This window comes from Cornus florida, unplaced genomic scaffold, assembly GCF_030987335.1.
Source record: "Cornus florida cultivar Cherokee Brave unplaced genomic scaffold, ASM3098733v1 CherokeeBrave_3.0.0_Hap2_Chr04, whole genome shotgun sequence".
In the NCBI taxonomy this organism is placed as follows: Eukaryota; Viridiplantae; Streptophyta; class Magnoliopsida; order Cornales; family Cornaceae; genus Cornus; species Cornus florida.
This window is the reverse complement of record NW_026775574.1, coordinates 74,827,398-74,853,085: the sequence shown is the minus strand read 5'-3', so window position 1 is coordinate 74,853,085 and position 25,688 is coordinate 74,827,398. Positions and strand designations below refer to the sequence as shown.

Sequence of the window (25,688 nt, the reverse complement as noted above, 5' to 3'; positions counted from 1 at the left end):
CTCTATGGATTTCATCACTTGCTTGCCCAAGTCAAAAGGTTGCAGGAGCATTATAGTGGTAGTAGATCAGTTTAGCAAGTATGCCACCTTCATACCCGCACCAGCAGATTGCACGGTAGAGAGGGCAGCAGAATTATTTGTTGACCATGTGGTCAAGCTTTGGAGAGTTCCGCAAAACATTGTCAATGACAAAGACCTGTGCTTCACGGGTAGATTTTGAATGGGGCTCTTCAAGAAGATGGGGATGGATCTTAACTTCTCGACGAGTTTCCACCCCCAATCAAATGGGCAGACGGAGCGCATCATCGCTCTCCTGGAGCTTTATTTGAGGCACTATGTGAGTGCTAATCAGCGAGATTGGGCCAAACTCCTTGGGGTGGCACAGTTTTCTTACAACTTGCAGCGAAGTAAGGCTACCAATCATAGTTCATTTGAGGTTGTTACCGGACACCAACCTATGACACCCAACGCCATTGCTTCAACTTGCGATGGTAAAAGTCCGGCAGCCTACAAATTTGCCAATGGGTGGCACGAGCAGTCCGACCTGGCCAGGGTGTACCTTGACAAAGCGGCAAAGAAGATGAAAAAGTGGGCCGACACCAAACGAAGGCTGGTGGAGTACATAGTGGGAGACCAGGTGATGATTAAGTTACTACCCCAATAGTTTAAGTCCTTCTGGAGCGTGCATAAGGGGCTAGTAAGGAGGTACGAGGGCCTGTTCCCCATTGTCAAGCGGGTGGGCAAGGTCTCCTACATGGTGGAGCTTCCACCCAAGTTGAAGATACATCCAGTCTTCCATGTCAGCATGCTCAAGCCTTATCATGAAGACACGAAAGACCTTACTCAGGGCATATCGCAAAGGGCACCCACGGCCGTTGTCATATCATTTGACAAGGAAGTTGATTGCATCCTTGCGGATCGTGTGATGAGCAGGAGAGGTGTGCCCAAGTATACAGAGTATTTAGCGAAATAAAAGAACTTGCCAGATAGCGAGGCGAGTTGGGAGCACGAGGATACACTTTGGCAGTTCACGGAGCATATCTAGCTGTTCAAGCAAGAAGACGTGACGAGGGCGTTGCGAGCTTAGGTGGGGGAGAATGTCACGCCCGCAACCAAGAGGTTACGCCACACAGGCGCTACGCAAACGCCCAGCAGACGATGACATGGAGCCTGTATGGACTAGAACTTTCCAGACTTCTTTACACAAGTATAGAACTTTCCGGAATTCTCTAGATTAGTGTGGAGTTGTCTAGCCTTTTCTGGATTTGTCTAGAGTTGTCTAGAATTCTCTAGACTTGTTTTGAACATTGTACATAGTTCTAGAATTGTGTAGATATTTCTTTGGAGGATTCTAGACACTCAATCTAGGCCACACATTTGTATACATTTAGAATGTTCTTGTAAGGCCAAAGGCCTATAAATAGGAGGTGGGAGTTCATTTGCTCCTCACCAAGCAACCAAGTTGTAATCTTCTCCTCTCAAGCAATATAAGTTCTATACATTCCCAAACTTTCTTGCTCACTTACCTAATCTCTTCCTACACACCCAAGTAAGCAAAACACTTGTCTAGCCTTAGTCTTCACTAAGTTAGCACACTTGGGTAGGCTGACTTAGCGCTTCAAGGGGGCTTGAAAGTGTCTAAGGCCGCACGGGAGCTTGGAAAGGTTCAAGTCCGTGACACCAAGCAAACTAAAGGAAACCAACCCAGCTTACAAGGCTCGAAACCTGAAGGAAACCTAAGCTCCAAGAGCAACCAAATGACAATTATCTAATGCAGGATATAACACTACAGTGTGCAGGAGGAGAAGTTTCTCCCCAAATTAGGAATGATCTGGAGGTTTTGCCAGCGGTAGAATTACAGAGGCTGTGAGGTCCTATTCGTAGATGATATGCCTGGAGATTGGTGAATCTTTGAATGTAGAGGACATAAGTTTCAGCCTAATCCCATCCACTATTTGATGAAGCAGAGCATTTTGGGTTAGAAATTTCCTTTTGAAAACCCTTCTGTTGCTTTCCATCCATAAATTGTACACAAGGGGTGTTAGTGCTAACTTTGCAATTGAGCTACTGTGTACACCATTGCTGCATTTCTAGTGTTGGGATGCCAATGAAATAAGATTCTGCTATGATGATTGTTGGATATAGTACCCTCATTTTGCTTGAAGAAAAGACCACAGAGGCTTTGTGGAGTAACATTTGAAGAACAAGTGGTCATGAGACTCTGGATGAGAATTACACAAATTACTTAAAGTGGCATTGATATGAGATGTACACATTCTGTTCAGTGTGGATAATTTCTGCTGGATAGCCACCCAAAGGGTAAATGAGTGCTTTGGGATAAACCTCTTAGACCAAACAAGATGAGTCCATGGAAGACTTGGCAAGTGGTTGTTGAAGTGCTTCATAATGTGAGCAATAGAAAAAGCTCCAGTTGCAGATGGTATCCATTTCACTTTGTCACAGTTTTGTGGGTTTGGTATGGAAGTGTTATTAGCTTGCAGCAGTTGTGGAAAGAGGTTGGTGATGGCAGATGGAAACATCTAAGTGGAGTTGATAATGAATGAACTCAGCTTAGTTTTGGTATCAAAGCCAGTTTGAGTAAGCTTTTGAGGATTTAGGAAAAGGTGGAGTGGCCCAAGGCTACACCAGTTGTCAAACCAGAATTTAGTTGTTGATCCATTACCAATTTCAAGCTTGACAAGACGCTTGATTGTTGATCTTAGGCGGAGAAGTCTTCTCCAACTCCAAGAGCATTGGCCTGGAGTCTTGATTTCCCAAATGTTTCTTCCTTTGAGCAAATAGTGATTAATCCGCTTAGCCCATAGCATTTGCTTGGAGCAAATGATATTCCAAAAATGTTTCATAACTGCAGCCTCATTCCACAATGCTAAATTAGGGATGCCAAGCCCTCCATCTCTCTTGGGTAGACAACAAAGGTCCCAAACAACTTTGCAGCCTGTCTTCTTGAGGGAAGGGCCAGACCAAAGGAAGGATCTCATTAAGTTGTCCATGTCATGAATAATGGCCATTCGGAGGATGTTTTTAGAGCTCCAGTAGATTTAAGTTGAGAGAGATAAATATGTGAAAAGGAGAGACACGATTAAGATTTTTCTCGCTCTCTTTTAATGTATTTTTCCTTTAATGTAATAGGAAACTAATGTCCCTTTTCACATTCGTTTACAACTTCCACTTTTATTTATTTTAAATTACAGTTGAAATCTAAGTCACACCGAGCAGGAGTGAGTACGAGAGCGTGAAAGCGTTAAAGTCTAAAATAATTTTTTAGAGCATTTGTATATTAGGTTTAAATAAAATTATATAAGGTCATGACATATATATTTTATATATTTTAATTTATTTAAATTCATATGCAAATATATTCAAGATTATTTATTCCATTAATGATATATGTAATAAATAAGCTAACTTTTCTCACATACGTGATTTATTTGTGATATTTTCTAATTGGGAAGTTTTTTAATAATATATTTTGAAACATGTATAATTTATATATATATATATATATATATATATGGTAGTATAGCAACGCCAAACAGGTAGGGCACACTGAAATTTAAGTAATTAATGTATATATTGAGTAATAAGTAATAAATGCATATATAGTAATATAGGTGTTCCATATCAGTGAGACTAACAAATTTAGCTATATAAAGTAAATTCGTATGAAATTCACGAATTAAGAAAACAAATTCGTAAATTGCAAAAACTGAATTCACGTATTTTGTGCAAATTTGCTCCCAAATCGCAAATTTGCCTGCTGAGCTTGATAGCAGGGCCTCTTTGGACGAATTGTGTGACTAAGGTTGAAATAAGATAGTATACTAAAGAGGGCGCCCTTTTAATAGCCTTGCACTTATATTTTAGATTGCAATTGAAATAAGATAGCAATAATTTTGTACGAGAGATGATACTTTGTACTTCACTTTTTTTACGTTTGCACTCCATTCTTAGAAGAAATGACAATTCTAACCCTAATTTTATAAGTAAATGATTATAACTTTTTCAAATAACACAACTATCCTTTCAAATTTCTCTATTTATCTCTAATCTAAAATATTTTAGGTCTCTTTTGACAAGACAAATATATATATATATATATATATATATATATATATATATATCTTATTTTTTTTTAGAGGACCAATATATATATATATATAACAAAAAATATCTCTAATGAATAAATTATCCCTTTTGACGGGAGAAAAATCCAAATAAAAAATATCTTTATTGAAGAAATTCTCTCTTTTGTCAAGAACAAAAATGAAAAAGAAAAAGGAGGATTGGAAAAAAATTATCTCTTTTAATAAGACGAAAAAAAATAAAAAAGGGAGGTTATTTCTATTAAATAAAAACGAGGGCCTTACGAGTTCGTACAAGGGAGAATATTGTTACAAGTGGAATTTGTCCCATATCGGATTCGGATGAGAAATTTAATGGGTACATATAAAGAGATTGGGTATTAACTCCACCTAATAATCTAACCTTTTAGGTGAACACCCTACCCGTCACAACAAGATTTTTCTAAATTTATTTACATTTATAAAACTCTAAATCTTTTTTAATCCAAAAATTAGTAAGGAAAGCTTATGGCTTTTGACCCATGGCCTTTTAAAAAAAAAAAAGGTGTTTTAGAGGTTTATTGAACTTATCAAAGAGCTAAGCTTTTGAAATCTCAACACTTGCAAAACTTTGCAATAAAAACACCAAAAAGGAACAATACTCTTTATTCAATTATCTATGGAAGTCCATATAACACCGATTCTTATTTTACCTTTCATCTATATTGTTATACATGGAGGCTCACACTGAAATTGGAAATTCAATGTGACCATCCAATGCTTTCTACCTCCTTGTCTTAATATCTTACTCACGAGTTGAATGATGATAAGTAACAGGAATCAAACACAAATCCCTTTTCCTACTAATTGCTGAACCAAATATCTTAGTCATGTCTAGATTTTCTGGCTTCTACCCCTCAAGAAGTTTCTAGTCAAAGTGATACAATAAATTAGCAAGTGGTAGCTTAATATTAGCTATCCCGAACGATATGCCATGACATATTCTCCTGGCAACACCAAATGGTGTAAATTGGAAATGAGTCCCCTTGTAATCAACTGAACTATTGATGAATCTTTCTGGATGAAAGCCATCTGGATCACTCCAATTTTCAGGATCTCTACAAATTACCCATACATTGACAATGACTTTGGTTTTCACAGGTATCTCATATCCATTGATTTCACATCTCACTTTACTTTCTCTCGGAATTAATAAAGGGCTAGGAAGATGTAACCTCAGAGTTTCTTTGATAACTAACTCAATTCATGGATATCATCTTCATTTACAATATCTCCTTTTTTACTTAAAACTTGTCTCACCTCAACTTGTTCCTTTTCCATAACTTTTGGGTTTTTCAGCAATTCTGACATTTCCCAAAGATTACAGTTGAGGATGATGTCTCAATCCCTCCAGTGAATATGTCCTGAAAGAGTATTGAAATTGAGTTAGAATTAAGAGTAGAGAATACTGTAAAAGTAAATATTTGTGGAAGTTAATTTATTGATAGAATTGAATTAGCAAAAAGTAAATGTACTAACCATGAGAACTGACTTGAGTTTTGTCATAGTTAACGGGATATTAAGGTTACCCTTCTCCTGAACTTTTAAAAGTACATCTATCAGATCTTCGCAATCAACCTTACCATCTCTAGCTTTATGTTCATCAATAATGTTAGTAAATATCTCATCAATTTTTCGATGAATATTCTTAGCTCTAGGCCTCAGCCCACTTATCCAACCAAGTATTTTAACTGAAGGAAAGAGATCGGCAACATTGAAACCTCCTGCTACCTCCATAGTATCCCTGATAAGTGATAAGAATTCTTCTTTACCATGAAATTTTTTACCAATGACGACCTTAGAAACAACGTTGTATGTCATGGAGAAAAGCTTTTCAGTGAGATTGATGAGAGATCCAGCTATATGGGTCGAAATAGATTTGATCAAATTCAAGGCCTCTTCTTCCCTGATGGGTCGGAATGATTGGACACGCTTGGCACTTAGAAGCTCTAGTATACAAACTTTTCAAAGTTGTCTCCAGTGATCCCCATAAGGCTTGAAGGCAATGTCATTCCCAGATATGATATTCATAGCAAAAATAAAAGGCCTGCTAACAAAAATGATGTCATGTGTTTTCCTCACCTCTTTGGCAAATTCTGCTGAAGTAATCACAACAATAGGAAGTTGTCTGAGTCGCAGGTGCATCAGAGGTCCATATTTCATCGCCAAATCTCTTAGGCGGTGATGGGGTAGAGATCCGACAAATTGATGAATGTTTCCTATTAAAGGTAGCTTCCATGGCCCAGGAGGCAGTTTTGGAGAAGAACTGGTCTTGGTTTTCAATAGCATGAACAGAAACAGTAGGACTGTGAATAGAATTAGGAAGGACAGGATTGGGAACTCCATCATCACTTATCCAGATTTATGCTTGCTTGCTATGGCACATATAAGGTGATTAATTTAGTAGTCTGACAAATAATCATACAGTTTGGATAACATAAAATATAAAGCTTTGAATCTTATTTCAATTTGGATCGACTCTTTGTTGTTAATTAGAACTAAAACCTTATAATTTCATCAATCAGGCCAAGCCAAACAAGCCCTAAATTCGTAATACATCAACTGGTATAGATATATATATGTGTATGAACGGCTAGGCTTCTAAGTTTTTCGGTTGATAGATCAGAAAACATCCCAACTTGCATTTGGAGAGGGAAGGGCAACTAGAGCATCTGACCTCACTTAAATTTTTGTTTAATATTAGCCCCCATTGATAATTACTAGATTCGCCCTTGCCCTTATGGTATGCAAATACGATATATAAGTCCCTGTAAATTCTTAAAAGTTCATAATCTTTATTTTTTATTGTGAACAAGGACATATTGTCAGTAGAGTAATTACAAGACTAAAGTGTCCGTATGTATTTGAAGAAAAAAAAAAAAAAAAAAAAAAAAAAAAAAAAAAAAACAGATCTAAAATGATTAAAGTATTCTAACCAAAAGAGGAAAAAAATGGTGTTTATATGTAAAATGGTATAACGGTATTCTGGGAAGACCAAAATAGCAGTTTAGTAGTATTGTTTCCAAATAGCTGGTTTGAGAAGGCGTAATTTAATTATTTCGCTTTAGTGGCGTTAAGTGGGAGCAAGGCTTGGCTGTTTGATAGGCATCCCCTATAAAACGCATAACTATTTCACAGCGAAAAGCAACCCCTCCATATTCATGTTAGCAAGAAAACAAGGTGCATGAATCGCATTGCAAGTATTCTAATTACATGTAATATAAAAATTATTTCTAAACCATGAAATGTTATATGAAAATTAGGGTGAAAATGGGGAAGAGAGTTATTACTTATGCTCCATGAATTGTTATTATAAACACTGGCAAACCACAAACACAATCAATTCATGGATGTCATCTTATGTTAGAATGAAAATGTTATTTTTGCATTAAATGCCAAAGAGAGACAGCTGGTAAACGCGTAGAGGCGGCTTGCAACACTAGAGGACACAAAAATATCTTTGGTTTGTCAAGAGGAATTAGATATTATCTTAAGTGAAAACGCCGTTTCTGTGAGAGTAACCCAAACCATTTTAAATACCAAAAATATTATCTTAGTGAAAACAATAGTTATAGTGATTTTTTTTTAATTATTTTAATTATTATTATTATTTTTTACATAGGGCAAGGAGGGGGAGGGGGAGGGGGAGATGAGAAGGTGCAAACTTGGCTCCCAAGCACCATACGAGAGATGCACTCCACTAGACTACTAAGGCCTTATCAACAGTTAGAGTGAATTGAGTGATTTAAAAGTTTTGAATTGAACATATATGTAAAAAAAAAAAACAAATAGAGCCCTCCACTTTTTTTTTTTTTTTCCTAGGTGATACTCACACACACATATCTCTTTTAAGACTCGAACCTCGGACATCCTTTTGGGAAGTAAGAGGCTGATACCGTTAGGCCAATGGCCCGTTGGTGCCCTCCACTTTTTTTATATAGTGCGAACATAATTAATTAAAATTTGTTTAGCTGAGACTTTGAGTGATAATTATTGTATATTACATTCTTTTCTTATAATTAAATATATATATATATATATATATATATATATATATATATATATATAGTTACAAAATAAAAATAAAAAATGCATGCATGGGGAAGGCAAGAGGAGAGAAAGAGACTCACAGTGTTGGGGATATACTTCTATAGAGATGGAACTTTAGTTAGCATGCCTCTTCGGTGCAGAGTGGAGAAACAGAGAACAAAGAATGTGATTGTGGATGTAGAGACATTTTTTTTTTTTTTGTCCTGGAGTGTAGAGACAACTTTGCCCTGTATATTTATAGAGAAAGTTTAGACAGAGTAGTAATCAATACCTGTTACAGTCCAAAAAGAAGAATTAAGTTTCTTTAGGTATCAGTCCCTGTTAACAGTCCAAACTGAATGACTCCAGATAGATGGCTATGTCAACAAAAGACAATAAGATCACAGCCGTCGATCCACAGGGCCATCAGCCATGCACCAATTATTGAAGATGGTCATATCATTGACAGTTAGTGGAGACAATTGCACCCTGTTCGCGCAGTTTTTTGGTCTTACGCAGATCGATGAATTTTTGCGGGCATGTCAGAATATTTGTATAAAATACCCAAAATTATAAAATGAACACTAGCCTATCCCTTTTTCTATGGCTGACTTTCAGGCAATTGTGTTGGAGAGAGACTAGTAAGAACTCCCAGCAAGGTTCTTTTATGCCTTGATGCAAGGACTTTTTATCCAGGTGCTAAAATAAATAAAAATGCAATGACTAAAGAAAATTAGAATGAAAAGGGCTGAATTTAAATTGACTGTAAAGAAAAATGGCTGAAATGTGCATAATTAAAACTGACAGAATGGAAATTGACCGAAAGAAATGCAGTAAAACAAAATGCAGTGACAAAAATTTAAGTGATTGCCAACAAAATGCAATGACAAGAATTTAATCAATTGCCATTGAATTTAAAACATTTTGAATTGAAATAGCATAATTAAAACTGGTAGAATGGAAATTGCATGGAAAATAAATGAATGAAATAAACTGGCCGAATTAACATGACGTGAATCTAATCACAGATTGGCCATTGAATCCGTTTGCATGAAACAAATGACTGATAATGTAAATAACATAATTAAAGCATTGCAAAAGAAGAGTAAGTTACTGAAATTTAGTTTCTTTGAATGAAAATTGACATTTGGACAAAAAAAATAAAGAATTTGATAAGATAACGTAGAGTCAATTGAATGAATTTTGATTCATATTTTGTGGGTGGTGCTTAACGGTTTGGAAAGATTACAAATTTTCCTATTTATAGAATTTTCTCTCAATTGATTTTCTTAACTTTTTGCTATAAAATCTCTGCTGCCCTTGATTCCTTCCTTTTTGAAATTAAATTAGGCCAACAAATTATAGCCTAATTTGCTCCTTGCATGACACATGCCATCCCTTATCTTTGACTCCCCTTAACTGAGCCTTTAGTTGCTATTTTGAAGTAATATATTAGGCCTATTACACTTCTCTTACTTCTCTTACTGACACAATATTACCTTATTTGAATAAGTCAACTTTACGCTCCTTAAATATAGAAACTTCTTTGTCAACTTGGCAACCATATCTCCAAAATTATAGCAGCCCCAAGTGCAATCCATTTTATTTCTTCACATTATCTCCAAAATGACCTTCTTTTGGTGCCATGTCAAAGCCACTTATCACTATTTAATTCATCCACGTCATCGCTGAGATGGCTGCTAATTTTTGGTGCCAACAAATGCCCCCTAAATTTTAAATGTCTTATCGGCCACTCAGGTTGATAAGATTTTTGGAAGTTTAAAATGTATTGAAAAGAAACTGGCAGCTTACGAGTTTCTAAACTTTATTTCTTCCAGACCACCTCAAGTTGGTCTTTATTTTGCGTCAGCCAGGACTGGCCGATCCTAGTTCTTCCATTATTCCTACAGAGCTGGTTGACACCCCTCAAGGTATCGGCCATTTATAAATCCATGATAAACCTCACCATTGAAGTTTCCTAATTCTACTAGTAAGGTATAATCGTGATCGGTAGGGATCAAGTTGTTATGTAATGTCATTTGGGTCGATCTAACTGACTTCTCTATTGGAAGAATAATATTCTGCCAGTATGGAGCTTTTCTAATGGCTGATCCTCTTGAATTTTTATACTCCCATAGAGCTTTTGAAAGCACGTCATCCCATGTTTTTGAATATTCATCTTCTTTAATGATTTCAGTTATATCAGCTGGAAATACCAAGAATAATATTTCTTTTGTGGCCTATTTTTTCTCAGCCGAGTAAGCTTTCAGAATGTCAGCAGCCATAATTGTCTAACTCCTCCTTAATTCTTTATTTGGCACCTCAACAGCTGGCCGATGAAGCATTATCCTCGACCAAAATATCTTTCTGATTAACCCATTAGCCAGACTTCTTTTCATTGTGGCCCATACTGGTCACCCCATTTTATTTGTTCTTTTGAACAAAATAAGATTCTCTTCATGTAGCACTGTATCGGCCACGTTTTTTTTTTTTTCATTAAATGGCCGATTTATTTTCTTCCACAGATTTCTCTTTAACCTAACATTTTTTAATTTCCATTGCCGCTTTCTTTTCTTGAAATTCGGTTGAGGTCAAAGAGGTAAAAGAATTCTCTTAGCCAATGATGGTTCTGGCTGAGGATTAGATACCACTCTTGGCCAAGCATTCTGGTAATATGGCTGATTTGATCCTTTCCATTCAGGGCAGCAACCGTGTTGTATGAGAGCCTTTACATTTGGAATGGCTGATAGTGTCCTCTCGGCAACCTTAGGCTGATTCCCTTTATCAACCTTCCCTTTGGGGGCCTGGTCGATCACATTACTACCTGTTACGAAAAGATCATTGTCGACCCCCATGACTTTATCATCCGCTTCATTTTTAGCCGATACGATAAATGCTCGAGTGTTGGATGTGGCTAATTTTGGCTTTTTGTACATTGGTCGGCCTATTCTCTTAAGACCATTACCATATTCTTGCTTAATAATATTAGCCACCTGAACATTATCGACCGTCGTTAGCTAATTAGGATGATCAACGACCAGTCGATCCTGATTGACTACTAGCAGCTATTTACCATTTGCGGCTGATTGGCCATCGACTGCCCCCGAGTACCAAAGGTTTTGGCTGATATACCACTGGTGGCTAATTTTTTGCTAGTGGCTGATTATAATTCGGCCAGCTTTGTGGTTGATTAGCCATTGGCTACCCCCTGAATATCGAAGGTTGTGGTATTGAAGCAACAGGTTGATATTCTGGCCATTCTTGTTGCGATTGATTTACCACTGGCGGCTAATTATCCATCGGCTACCCCTCGAGTCTAAACTGATATACCATTGGCGAATGATAATAATTCGGCCATCCTTGTGGCTGCTTAGCCATCGGCTGCCCCCCGAGTCCCGGCTAATATACCATTGGCAACTGATAATAATTCGACCAGCCTTGTGGCTGATTAGCCATTATATTTGGTTGAAGTAGAACCATTGGTTGCTACCGGCTGAACAACCTGTGATGAAATCGGCTGAGTGCCCGATTCTTAATTGCTGGAGCTCCCAGCCTAAGCCGGACTATTTATAATGGCGGCTGAAAGCTAAGATATTGTTTCATATAGGTGATTTTGACTTGCACTCATTCTTCTCATCACCTCTAACAGAGAGCACACCTGTGTTTGAACCATTGATACTTTTGATGGTATAGCTAGTTCATCCACAGGGCCCAAGGTAGAGCTACCTACCTGAACTGGCTGATGTTCTTCTTTCAGATCTTCTTCAGTGGCTACGACCTTTGAATTTTTCATAAGTCGTGGCATTTTTGCTTCTTCTAACACCTATTAGTATCCCACCGGGCGTGCCAAAACGTGTTCGCGCGGTTTTTTGGTCTTACGCTGGTTGATGAATTTTTGCGGGCTTGCCAGAGTATTTGTATAAAATACCTAAGATTATGAAATGAACACCAGCCTATCCCTTTTTTCGTGGCTGACTTTCAGGCGATTATGTTGGAGAGAGACTAGTAAGAACTCTCAACAAAGTTCTTTTATATCTTGATGCAAGTACTTTTTATCTAGGTGGTAAAAGAAATAAAAATACAAAGACTGAAGAAAATTAGAATGAAAGGGCTGAATTTAACTTGACTGTAAAGAAAAGTGGCTGAATGAAAAGGAATAACAAGAATTTAATCAATTGCCATTGAATTGAAAACACTTTGAATTGAAATATGCATAATTAAAATTGGCAGAATGGAAATTGATTAAAAGAAATACAGTAAAACAAAATGCAGTGGCAAGAATTTAATCGATTGCCAACAAAATGCAGTGACAAGAATTTAATCAATTGCCATTGAATTTAAAACATTTTGAATTGAAATAGCTTAATTAAAACTGGCAGAATGGAAATTGCATGGAAAGTAAAGGAATGAAATAAACTGGCCGAATTAACATGACGCGAATTTGATCACAAATTGGCCATTGAATCCATTTGCATGAAACAAATGACTAATAATGTAAATAGCATAATTAAAGCATTGCAAAAGAAGAGTAAGTTACTGGAACTTAGTTTTTTTGAATGAAAATTGCCATTTGGACAAAAGAAATAAAGAATTTGATAAGATAACGTAGAGTCAATTGAATGAATTTTGATTCATGTTTTGTGGGAGGTGCTGGATGGTTTGGAAAGAATACAAACTTTTCTATTTATATAATCTTCTCTCAACTTATTTTCCTACCATTTTGCTAGAAAATCTTTGCTACCCTTGATTCCTTCCTTTTTGAAATTAAATTAGGCCAACAAATTGTAGCCTAATTTTCTCCTTACATGACACATGTCATCCCTTATCTTTGACTCCCCTTAACTGAAGCCTTTAGTTTCTATTTTGAAGTAATGTATTAGGCCCATTACACTTCTCTTGCTGACCCAATATTACCTTATTTGAATAAGTCAACTTCACACTCCTTAAATATAGCAACTTCTTTGTCAACTTGGTGGCCATATCTCCATAATTATAGCAGCCCCAAGTACAATCCATTTTACTTCTTCACATTGTCTCCAAAATGACTTTATATTGGCACCATGTCAAAGCCACTTGTCATTATTTAATTCATCCACATCATCGCTGAGATAGCTACCAGTTTTTAGTGCCAACACACCCACATACCTTTAAATAAATGACATGTTTGAACATTAAACCTTCAGGTTAAAAAATAAAAATAAAAATAAAAAAAAACTAAACCTCCAACTATTTTTTTTTTTTCTTTTAACATTTTTGCCCTTGGCCTAAGTCTGTAATACCACCTTATTTTGAAAGGAAGGTTAAATGACGGATGTGATGGTTTACTTTTTATAGATTCATTGGAAAAAAGTCATAGTTTGCCGAATGAGCTGATATGCGACGTATCGATCGGTACATAACTCTTTTTTAATAATCCGATACCGTAATACACTTTCATGAACTAGCCAGTTTATATCGATATTCTTTGAAATCCGTTACACCGCGATCACGATCGATACCGTGACTGATACCGAGACTGCGAACTATGAAGAAAGTAAAATTAATATTATTAAAAATAATAATACATTGACTTTTCAAATTTGATGCTTTTTTAGGCCTATAAAAATGAAAAGGTGAACACGAGGAAGAGAGTAATTTATAAAAGAAATCATGGTTTGCATATCAGTCGATACGCGAAGTATCGTCTGGTTCGTGACCCATTTTCAAAGGTTCAATACCGTTACACACTTTCATGAACCGACCGGTTCGATCGGCTTATACCGATATTCACCCAAATCTATTACACCGATATCGCGACTGCAAATTTGCTGTGAAAATTCCACATATTTCATAAAATAACACAAATACAAGAAATCAACTCAGCATTACATAACGAAATAAAATAATAATTGATGAGTCTCGCCCCTTCCTTTAAGTGATTAAGAAAATGGACTTTGTAATGCGAGAGGTCGCTTCGCAAGGTCAAAATATGAATGTGGTTTAGGAAGCCTTTTTAGTCAAATTTACATTTATTAAAACCATTATTATAACTAATGAAGTATAGTGAGTAGGGATCGTCTACAAAAATCATACGTGTTAGAATTTAATTTCGACTCTAATGTATCAATTGATTGCAAAAGAGAGAGATTGATTGATTAAACTAAGATGCAAGGAAATTAAAATGCAATTAAAATAAACTAAGTTAAGTTAAGGATTTTAGAGATAAGAAGTGAGGTCTTGGGATGCATTACAATCACCACCAAGCTCATTCATCAAACCACACACTTTCAACTAATTTGGGAAAAACATTCTTGTGAACAAAATGCGATTACCAATTGTAATATTAAGCATGGACCATCAAATTCATGTATGAATTTTCTACTTAACCGACAAATAAATTAAGTGTAGCACAACCTATTAATTCTAAACATGACCCATCAAACTAGTCACAATTGTAGCACACATCAATCTAGAGAATCATGGAATTTGTAATAATAAGTCATGGAATATCAAATCAAGTAAAGATTGTCTACCTACCTACAAGCATGAATTAAATTGTAGAACAACCCATCAAGTATAAATATAATCCATCAAATTAATTGACAAACCCATCTAATAAAAATTATGTCTAGCTATCACTAGATTCTCAATCAACCACACATAGACATGCAATTAATATAAAAAAAACTAGTGTAGAGATCAATTCTCAAATAATCACACATAAGATAACATGTAATCATATAGAGAATCAATAGAAATAATTAATCGATAGAAATCAAAGGAGAACCCAAGATTCATTAAATTCACAAGGCTAAAACACTAATCACAAGATATTATTTCCTAAAAAGTATGAATGAGATAGAGGTTTAGATTACAAACTTGGGGATCATCAAAGCCCCAAGGAGAAGTCTAGCCAATCATGGAAGAGGTGGGTATAATCTTGGAACCCTTAAGGGTAATCCCCAAACATGGCTCAATCTTTTTCTTTTTTTCTTTATTAAATTATAGAGAGAGAGTGTGTGTAGATCTTGAGATGTGTTATTGGTGCCTCCACTCTTCTCTTTTCTTCTAACCCTAATCTCTAACTTTTCTAGAGAGAGAAAATAAAAATTACAATAAAATAAAATTGGAGACAAAAAGATTTTATTACAAAATGGTTCAATTCCCTTTTAATAAAAGGTCCTTAGAGTAGTGAACAAGTCAGATATATAGCTTACGATCGGAGGAAATTCGTAGTTACACAAGTTAAGTAGAAATCGGCGCACTTGGAAATTAGACAACTCACTGCCAACAACATTTTTTATCGATTGAAGATTCTCGATCGATCCAACATATAGCTTCGATCTATCGAAGCTGACGTGGCATCAAAAATATCTTCTGGGCCTTATCCATTTGGCTGAGCTGGCACCGCCTTATTTTGATCGATTGTAAACATCTTCGATCAATCGGGATTCCTTTCGATCGATCGAAGCTCCTTTGGTGCATTTTCTTGGCTTCTCTCCAACTTTGTTCCTTAGCTCCAAAATTGAGTTAAATGGCTCTTTTTACCCTATTTCAACTTTATTGACCTGAAATAGGAAAAAACACAAATAAGTATCTACTACATGAAAGTAAGATAGATGAATGGACTAAAATACCCTAACTTAGGTGCTAAAATGCGTCACATTTGAGCACTTATCAATAATAATCCATTACTGAATAACTTTGAATAATACATTAATAACACTTTACAATTCTTTCAATAAAATGAATACAACAATATGAACAAAATGAATATAAATATGAACAAAAATTTAACAAGATAAATAATCCAGCAATATAATATTAATATTAAATTAATAATATAAATTAAGAAGTAAAACGATAGTAATAAAATATGTAAGAAAGTACTAACCTAATTATTGAGGCATGCATAAACACATTGACCTAAGGCTGATACTTCTCCCCTTCGTGTGGGTATTGGCAAAAATAGTCAACTCCAATATACAACCCAAGCAACTCGTAGCGTCGTCTCCTCCATGTGCACGACCACACAATGACTAGGTCCAAGTCTATATGTGTCTCGTTACCCAATATGTAAAATAGTATATGTTAACATCGATCTCACACAAGAAAGAGTTGTAGAGATAGATAATAGAATAGAAAGAAGAGTCTCACTCACTCTATATCATCATTACTTATACATAAAACACTCCTTGATAGAAAAATGAGAAGTCTTCCTCTTTATATATAATGATAATTATAACGGTTATCCACACTTAATATGATATTAAGTAAAAATAAAATGATTATATTAAATATAATTTAATAGTTTTTAATATATTATAATTGAATAACAATTTATTATATATTTATTTACTTTTATTAAAATATTTATCAACAATCCCCACCTATTTTAATAAAATAAGTAAAACATATAATTGAGAAACTGTATACTAGGCAATCAGTGTAAGTGCTTTCTAAGCTTGAACCTACACTTAGTGTGATAGTCTTGTATGTGTGCTCGTGCATGTGACTTTTATTAATTCTCTCTAATACCACTTTCAATCTCCATGTTGCTAATGAAGCATATGCTAACAATTGTATCTGGATACAATAACTAACAAACAATCAATCTATATCCAAAATTTTCTAACAAGGTATTATTCAATTTTGTGGGAGGAAAAAAAGAGATAAGATTGGTAAAAAGGAAGTGGTGGGGTGTAAAAAAATTAATGAAAAAAAAAATAGAGAGAAGAAAAAAAGAAAAAGAAAATAAAGGGAAAAAATTTAGGAGAAAGGAAGAAAAATCCAAGAGTTGGCTTGTGAAGAAAAGAAAAGAAAAAAAAAGATCAAGAGTGTGTCGAGGGGGATGGGCCTAAGTCCCAAAGGAGTCACCTACGGAGGTTACCCAACCTTTTGATTGGTGACGTATATCACATGATGAAAGATTCAATGAGTAGAAACAATCTGCACTGCGTAACCCATTGACAACACTCTTTTTAATATAGTCTTTTTTCATGGAAGCAACGTCTTTGGAAATGTACATCATTCCCAAGACACATCCGTGACTTCCTATGAAGTCACGGAACTCAAAAGAAAGCAAAGCGGAAGTAATTTAAAAAGGAAAATGAAAAAGTTTAGCCCTAAGGGCAAAAATTGTAATTTTTGAAAATATTTGGGTGTTACCGAGGACACCAATGAATAGATAATGAAAAACTAATCAAGTTAGACTCAAAAATCGCTTGATTCGGAATCCGGACGAAGAAAATATAGACTAACGACGAAAAATAGACAATTAAAGCCCTAGGGGCAAACTGGTAATTTTTCAGAAAGATTCAAGTGTAACCGAGTATATTGTTGGATAGACGACGAAAATCAGTCAAGTTAGGCTCAAAAATCCAAAAACTGAGTCCAGGTAAAGGAGAAACACTCTTTGAAATTCAAATATCGAAGAGGCAAAGGGGGCACAAGGTAGCCCCTTTCATACGGGCAAGTGCAAGGGAAGCCCCGCGCGTGCGCTGGGCAGACGCATGGCTAACAGCAGCCCCAAAAAGTTGTTGTGCATTTTTTTCTAAAATTTCCAGAACTAAGGCTGAATTTGGACCCTTAAACGATTTTTTTTGCAAAAACACAAAGAAGAAACCCCCCTTAAAATCAAGTTTTCTACCTAACTGTGTAGGGAAAAAAAAATTTAAATGCACTGTGAAATGCCCATAATGCCCCTGGATCAGTTTAGGTCAAAAACATTTAAAAAGCAACTTTGCACCGAGTGTTCATTTGACTCTAATGCATTTCTAGGCTAAAACGATTATGCATGCAAACGTATTTAGTGATTTTAAGTGCGCGGAAATAACCCGTGGGCCCCATAAATGCCCGATGCAAAATTTGACTTTAAAATGAAAATTTGAAACTCAAAATTACAAAATGGTTTCAAATGACTGTTTGGCCCTTGGCCATACTTCATACATGATTGAAGAGATCTTATGTAAGTGTTAAAACCTACTTCCCACCACCCATGCAAATGTAATGGAGTTAGAGCATTGCATTTTTCTATTTTTCAATAAAATAGGCTTGAAAGTAGAAGTACTTAGAATGTAAAATAAATGTTCATGACCTATGGCCTTATCTCATATATGTCAAATACATCTCAAAGGGTGTACTTATGTACACATTACATATTTAGAATCAAATATATAAGTTTTGACATTTTAAATCAAAATAGCATTTCATGCTAACATTTGCATGAATTAAATACTTCAAGTCTACAAAAACATTCAAGGGATATTGTGCATTCCAAAAACCACGTCTTCTTGCCTGAAACATGTCGCATTCAACGAGGGGTGATTAACATGCATTACTCGTAGGGAATGAGCATACATGACCTAACATTTTATAAGGTTATCATATTAATATGAAACAATTCAAAAGGTTATGCCACCTAACGTCTAGGTCAAAAGTGAGACTCAGGGATCATCTTAAGCTACTTTAAAACATTTCTAGCATAAACCAAAATACCTATACAATTAAACAATATAAAAGCATACCATACAACGCAACAAGATATAAATTCTCAAAGTCATCAACTTGAAATCTAAAATACGAAATCAACTAAAGTGGTTCATGCCATTTAGCGTCTATGTTTCAAAGCGAACTAAGGGATCATCTCAACTACTTAAATGGTTGAAATGAAATACAAATTACACAAGTCTTTAAAGCAATTTTAGAACTTTAAATACCAAAATCACAAGTCACAATTAAGCATTGATTGTCAACTTGTAATTAAACGAGAAATTAAAAAACGGAACATCGAATCCAGGAATAAAACCAAGACGTGGCAGTTGATCAGGCTACTAACCCACGGGAACAACCCTAGTGCGCACTAGACGTTAACAGTTACTTTGGGCTACTAATCCCCGGGAACAACCCAAGTGCACACTATATTTATAGAGGGAACTCTCATCCCCCCGTACTAGGACCTTACCCTAGCCATATCAAATTGTGTGATGTCCTAAGTGTTTCCAAAATAAGTTCAAAACTTATATAAAATTAAATAATGCATAGAAATTGCCTTCCACGCACAAGTAGAGATGAAACCGCACAAGTCATGTTCTAGTGTTTCAAGTCTACAGTGACATTTAAAATGTCGAATATTCAATGTGCGATTCGTTACGCGCTATAACAATATTATTTCAATATCGAAAACATAATCTCATGAATATAATATAAGTTTGAAATCATGATTTAAACATTCAATCAATGTCAAATACATGACTAAGTCATTAATGCACTAGAATCGGTCTCTAGATTTTAAATCTCATCCAAATACTCTCAAATTAAGCTATGTTAAAGAACATGTCAAGGCTTGATTTAACATCACATTACAAGTTACTATCATGCAAGGTACAACCATGAGAATTAAACTTTCATACAAGAAAATAATTAAATAAAAGTTTCAAAACTTATTCAAATACTCTCAATTTAATATATATGAAAGAATATAGTATGCTCATCAACAATATCAAGTTAAAAATTCAATTAAGTGATTAGAACACTTAAAATAAAATTAATTAATCTAATTTATTAATTTTCTCTAGATTTTAGAGGAACTCCAAATATTCTCAAATTCACATATATTAAAGAATATACCAAGGCCTAATTTAATATCACATTACAAGTTGATTCCATACTAGTTACAACCATGTGAATTAAATTTTCATACAAGTGAAAGATTAAATAAAAGTTTCAATACTTATTCAAACACTCTCAATTTAATATATGTTAATAAACATATCAAGACCTAATTTAATAGTATACCACAATTTAATTATAAGCTATATACAACCATGAGAATTAAATCTTATACAAAAAAAAATAATTAAATTAAATTCTAAATAAAATACATAAGCATGCATACAAGTTGTATAAACTTATAAAACAATCAATACAACAATTATATAAACCTATAACATCCCTTACCTCACTTTGAGATGAAATCTCAAATCCCCAACAAAACGGAACTGCTCCGAATCCTACGATACTTCTGGGGTTTGTCGGGGACAACGAGGGAAGCAACTATCACCTTTGAGGCACCATGAAAATTCAAACCCAAACTCAAAAATGGTTAAAACCATCTTCTAATAAGGGGGAAAGGACCGCCTCGCCAAGGCATACGATAAACGGTAAAGCACTACGGCAAAATTCAAGAAGGAAGAAAATGGAAAAGAAGAAAGAAGGGTGGCAACCCAAGGGCTGCCATGGATGGCTAGCCAAGAAAGGAAGGAAGAAGGGAAAAAGTTGACTTTTTCAAAAACCCTAAAACTGGCGAAAACGATCGGAAGGAAATCCTAAGTGTACATGACTCGACGAAATGTGAAAATGAATCCCGTACAATGATCCAGGCTCAAAATGAGGCATTTTACAATAACTTTCATTAATTACACAATGGCCCATCTAAGAAAGGATAATTGCAAAACTGCCGAAAAAGAAAATATCTTCTAAAAATATTTTCTTAAAAATCCCCGAAATAAATGAAAAACACCCCAAAAAAGAAGAATGTCTCTGAAAAAACTTTGCATCCATACCCTTATGAACACCGGAAACAACCATAGTATTTTTCTACAAAAGTAAAGATATGTATTTCGTGGAAACCACATAGAATAAAGGTATGTGAAGTCAGAAATCAACTCCGAGCAAAAAAGTGAGGTTACACCAAAAATGTGACAAAAGGGGAAAAAGACGAAAAAGGAAAATGTCTGAAAAAGAAAAAAGGAGACGACATGGTCTTCACTGGAACAATACCAATCTCCCAAAAGAATAAGTGTTGAGAATTATTCTCGAGCACTCACGATGATCCCAAAGGTCAAAACTTGTAATACCTCTAAATTTTCCAAGGTTTTATTTTTTTTATTATTTGATTTCATTTTATTTATCCATGTGGCTATTTGAATTTGTTGTGCATTTATTTTAGGATATTATTTATTTGTCGTTTAAATGTTAATTTTTTAGTAGAAATTCTTTAGTTAATTGTATATGTTTATTGGTGTCATTTTATATATATATATAAAGGTATAATCCGTTGGTGGTATTATTTAGTTATTATATTATTAACTATATAATGACTATTTATTTAACTATTAAATGACACAGTCGTGTCATTTGGTGCTGTGAAAGTTTAATTGTTATTAGGATTAGTTTGTATTAGTTAGTTGTGATTAGTGGTGTTATGGTGGGCCTACTAGTGTATAGGTTAGAAATAGGTTAGTTCAATCACATCATATACATGTATATAGGTTATATTCTGGCAGAACTGGGTGTTAAGGGAAAGAAAGGAAAGAACAAAAAATGAGCGACGGCCAAAAAAAAAAGCCGAGAGAAAGAGGGAGAAAAGAGAGGAAAGAAACAGAGGAAAGAGGGAGAAAGAAAATGGAGATTTATGAGACCGGAGCAGTAAGGGTAGTTAGCGGTGACTCGAAAGTCGCCTGCATCAAGGAAAATCGGTGATTAATGGTGTACCGTTTCGACCCAAAGACTCTAAACGGCAAGTCTTCTTCTACTATAGGGTGTAATTACAGAAAAGAAAGTCTTTAATTACATGTTTCAATCAGGTCTTTATTGGGTGAAATTAATGTATATATTCTTGATATATATAAATAGATGCTATGTTGAAATCTATTTCCTAAAGGGTTTTATTTTGGAAAGTCAGTGATGGGTTAAGGTGGTTTAATATTTGTATATCTTTAGGGTTAAGTGCAAAAAACCTCCCTTTACTGTCGGTATTGTGCATATCGATTCCTGTGTGGTAAAAAAAAAACTCATATACTATTAATTCAGTGCAAATAAGTCCTTGTGTGGTGTAAAATAATGATAATATCCTCACTTCAGCTGAATAAATTAATAACTATAAATATAGGCCATGTAAAACGACCTTTTTACCAACTTATCAAAAAAATAAAATAAAAAAAAAAAAAAAATTGAGCTGTAGCCAAATAGAGGTACTTGGGTGTAGTGTATATATATATAAGATATATTATATATATGTCTCTGCGAAGGGGAAAGTACTGCAGCCACGGGGACGGCGATGAGGATCGACCGCAACGGAGGAACGGCGATGAGCACGACTGGTTCGGATGGTGATGGAAATGGAGGCTTCCCTCTTCGAAGCCTTCGAGAGACCCCACGATGACCGGTCTTTGAAATGGGGAACAAGAATTTCGATGGCGGTAAATTAAGAGGACGACGATTCGCGATGAAGAAGCGGTTGTTGCAAACGAGCAAAGCAGTGCTCGGTGAGGAGGATCCCACGGTGAGCACTGATTTCTGGCCCTTGTGATGTTGATGAAGAAGGTGGTCTCTGTATTGCCGCCGTTGACAAAGATGGTGCTGTGTCCGGTGAAGTTGTGTTGTCCGGCGTCGGTGAAGGTGAAGGGACCGTAGGTGGCGAGACGGTGGCAACAAGATGAATTGATACGGCGGCGAGATCAGCGGTGGAACCGCGAGAAAGGGGTTCGTATTACTTTTCACCCACTTTTCCTTAAGAAGCTGATCATCAAATCGATTTTTTCCATTTAATTGCGATTTGATGACCGTAATACACCAGGCAAAAATAGAGGGATTTGTGAATGAATAGGTTAGTTTGTGCATGGCATAAATAGAGGGATTTTGTGGCTCTGTTCAAGTGAGGTGAGAGAGTTGAAGAAATGGGGAGCTACAATTACAAGATGTTTGGGTACTTCAACCGGAAGTTCAAGATCAGCGAGGCGGAGCCACCGCCGGAGGTCAAAGAGGCGTTCGCGACTTAAAGAGTAGTATATAGTTTTCCCTCTGTTTTTGGGTGAATTGGATTTGTCTTACTTTTGGTTAAGTATGTTTTCTTTATTTCTTGTTTTTGCTAGCATATGTTTGAACATTGATGGTGGTGAGTGGGAAATTAGAGCTCCAAGAGTTCAGTGTCTTTTGGTTGTGAAATTTGGAGTCATATGCTATGCTCATGGCTTAATTGATGGTTTCTGTTAGTAGATTAAGCGTCTCTGTTTTTTACATTTTTACTTAACAAAACATATTTCAGTCATTACCTTTAACTTGTATTGTATTCTACCAAAATGCATTGAGAAGCTTAAAACCAGGGGTGATCAAAGTCAGAATTACATGCCTTTCACACTGATCACTGATGTATTTTTAGGCGGTCTCTCCTTCCTCTTCCATTTCCTCTTCATCTCCATCATCATCATCATCATCATCCTCTCCGTGCTCTACCTCATTATCTTTGCTGCTCGTCCTTGCGATGGATCGTCATTGCAATTCTTGGTCCATTCACATAGACCTTAGGTAGAATTCTAGAGCCTTTGTACATCCTGGACTGCAACGCCAACTCTAAAAAATTCATTTTTCCGGTGAGAATCAAGTCACATCTACGGCGAGTCGAGCCGTTTAGCTAGTACCAGCTGAGCCATATATGCGTGAGGGCAAAATAGAAATTAAAAGGGTAAAATAGGATTTTTTATATTTAATTTTGGTCAAAAAAATGATCAGAGGTGCTTATTTACACTTTTTTTGAATTTTATGGACTAATATGCACATTTTAAAAAAATAGGAACTACTTTTGCACAATTTTTTTGCACTTAACCATATATCTTTATATATATTCTTAATTCTTGATTTTCTGTTGGGTGGGTCTTGCGACAATACTACTCATGGCTGCTACTATTCTTTTTGGCGGGTCTTGCGATTTGCGGTGGCATCACAAAATGAGATGTTCTGTTGGGTTGTGTGAAATTCAATGGCATCATGGGTGGACCATGAATTGGGCATTTACACAGTCTGTTTGCATAGTTTTATACCATGTGACTATTTTTATTATTATGCTACTGTTATTTCCAGACTCTGAGTTCATTATAAGTTAATTAATATGATTTAATTATATAATAACTACTGTACGGGTATGGTGTAATATAATGGAATTTTTTTAAGTTGCAAGTTATTTATTTAATAAATATTGACGGTCACCTTGTTATAGAAATTATCTTAGAGGATATTATAATGTAAATCGTACATGTAACGATACATGGCCTTACTTGTATGTTAAAGTACTGTTATGCTATTTTTTTTAATAGCTCGTATTGTTATATTTATTTCTATAGTTGTTGCTATGACAATTGATCATGTATAAGTTAACGTAAATAATTTTACTTACATTATAAGTTAATTGCATGGTAAAATATTCGGATAAATTCTAATATTAATATAGGTGAATTTTTAAATATACATATTTGTATATACATGTATAATGTCTTAGAAGCACCATTATTAGGATATGGCTTGCTGATACTTATGTGAGCTGGCTAATAAGCCTAGACTCATACTTTTTATTATATTATTGTCAGGATATAGTTATGACTTTAGATTGTGCCATTGTCAAGATATGGCTATAATTACTTACATATGTATATTTTGAGAGTGTACCATGATACGAGCTTAAGATCTCAGGATCGATGGCTAGGGTTAGCGTATATTGCCAGATGAGATGAGTAGCTAGTTATAGGGATGTGTGTGCCCTGGTAAAAGAGGTATTCATGACCACCTTGTGTGTGCTTGCATGAGACCTACTATCCAGTTGAGGCTGTCTTATGATCCAGTGAAAATCTATAGTGTGTATACTTATGTATATTGACCTGCATAGATATTGCATGAGTCGGACTAGGATGTATCGTTTATCGGGTCTCTGTTTGGGACGTAGTAGAAAGGGCTTGTTTATGGGTTTTGACCCACCTTTGTTGTTATCTTTTCAGGTCATCGACAGTTCCAGATGTAAAGTTAGTTCGTGCAGAACAGAGGTCAGTCTTTATCACTCTTCTGGTGTCATCGGCGTAGGTCCTCCACTATGTTTTTCATCATTATTTATTACTTTTGAGTTAGACACTTATTTATTTCATCTATTGGTTTGGGATTTTTATTAGGGGTCCACATTGTATGGATTCCCAAGTTGTACTTTGGAGGTTATTCTTATAAAGAAAATTTATTGGAGATTACGTTATCAGAAGATTCATTATTTAATTATTATTTTAGATTTCTCTTTCAGCGATATTTATTTATTTTATCGTCATTTCTTTTTTATTCTATGTTTGTTTATTATTGATTGGCTGATATTCCCTGATTTTGTGCGCGGACCTGATCAACCCGTGTTTCGAAATTAGGGGGTATCATATTTGGTATCAAAGCACTCCAGATTCAAGTGTTTCTAGGGTTTCATTCGTTATAAGACTTTCGCGTAGTGTATTCTTTTGATTAGAGCCTAAGTTTTAGGGTTCATTATATTCCTTTATGTTTCTTTAGATATATATTGACGTCTACCTTTCGATGTTAACTGAATGGTTAACATTGGAAGAAGATAGGAAAGAGAGTGGGTTAGGAGAACAAGGCAATAAAGGAGAGCAGTGCGTAGGTAGCAGAATCTCTTACGACATCAGCAGATTGTAGAGGAGCAATAATGGCCTTTGTTTCAAAAGGATAAGGAATAGGTTCCTATAATTCAGGAGGAGGAACAGCAAACCCTGGAGTCTC

The 25,688-nt window shown here is 35.4% G+C and overlaps 1 protein-coding gene and 1 long non-coding RNA gene across 2 annotated transcripts; one reads left to right on the top strand and one right to left on the bottom strand.

The window, feature by feature from the left end:
• Positions 1 to 5,437: 5,437 nt before the first annotated feature.
• Positions 5,438 to 6,381, bottom strand: LOC132305133 (cytochrome P450 71D11-like). The gene is made up of 3 exons (XM_059802814.1): positions 6,225 to 6,381; positions 5,622 to 6,091; positions 5,438 to 5,506 (listed from the first exon to the last, which is right to left on the bottom strand). The coding sequence occupies exons 1-3, from the start codon at positions 6,379 to 6,381 to the stop codon at positions 5,438 to 5,440; spliced, it is 696 nt and encodes a 231-aa protein (XP_059658797.1).
• Positions 6,382 to 21,258: 14,877 nt separating this feature from the next.
• LOC132302266 (uncharacterized) lies at positions 21,259 to 25,200 on the top strand. Its single transcript, XR_009480796.1, has 2 exons — positions 21,259 to 22,634; positions 24,917 to 25,200. It is a non-coding gene; the product is annotated as an uncharacterized LOC132302266 (long non-coding RNA).
• Positions 25,201 to 25,688: the final 488 nt, after the last annotated feature.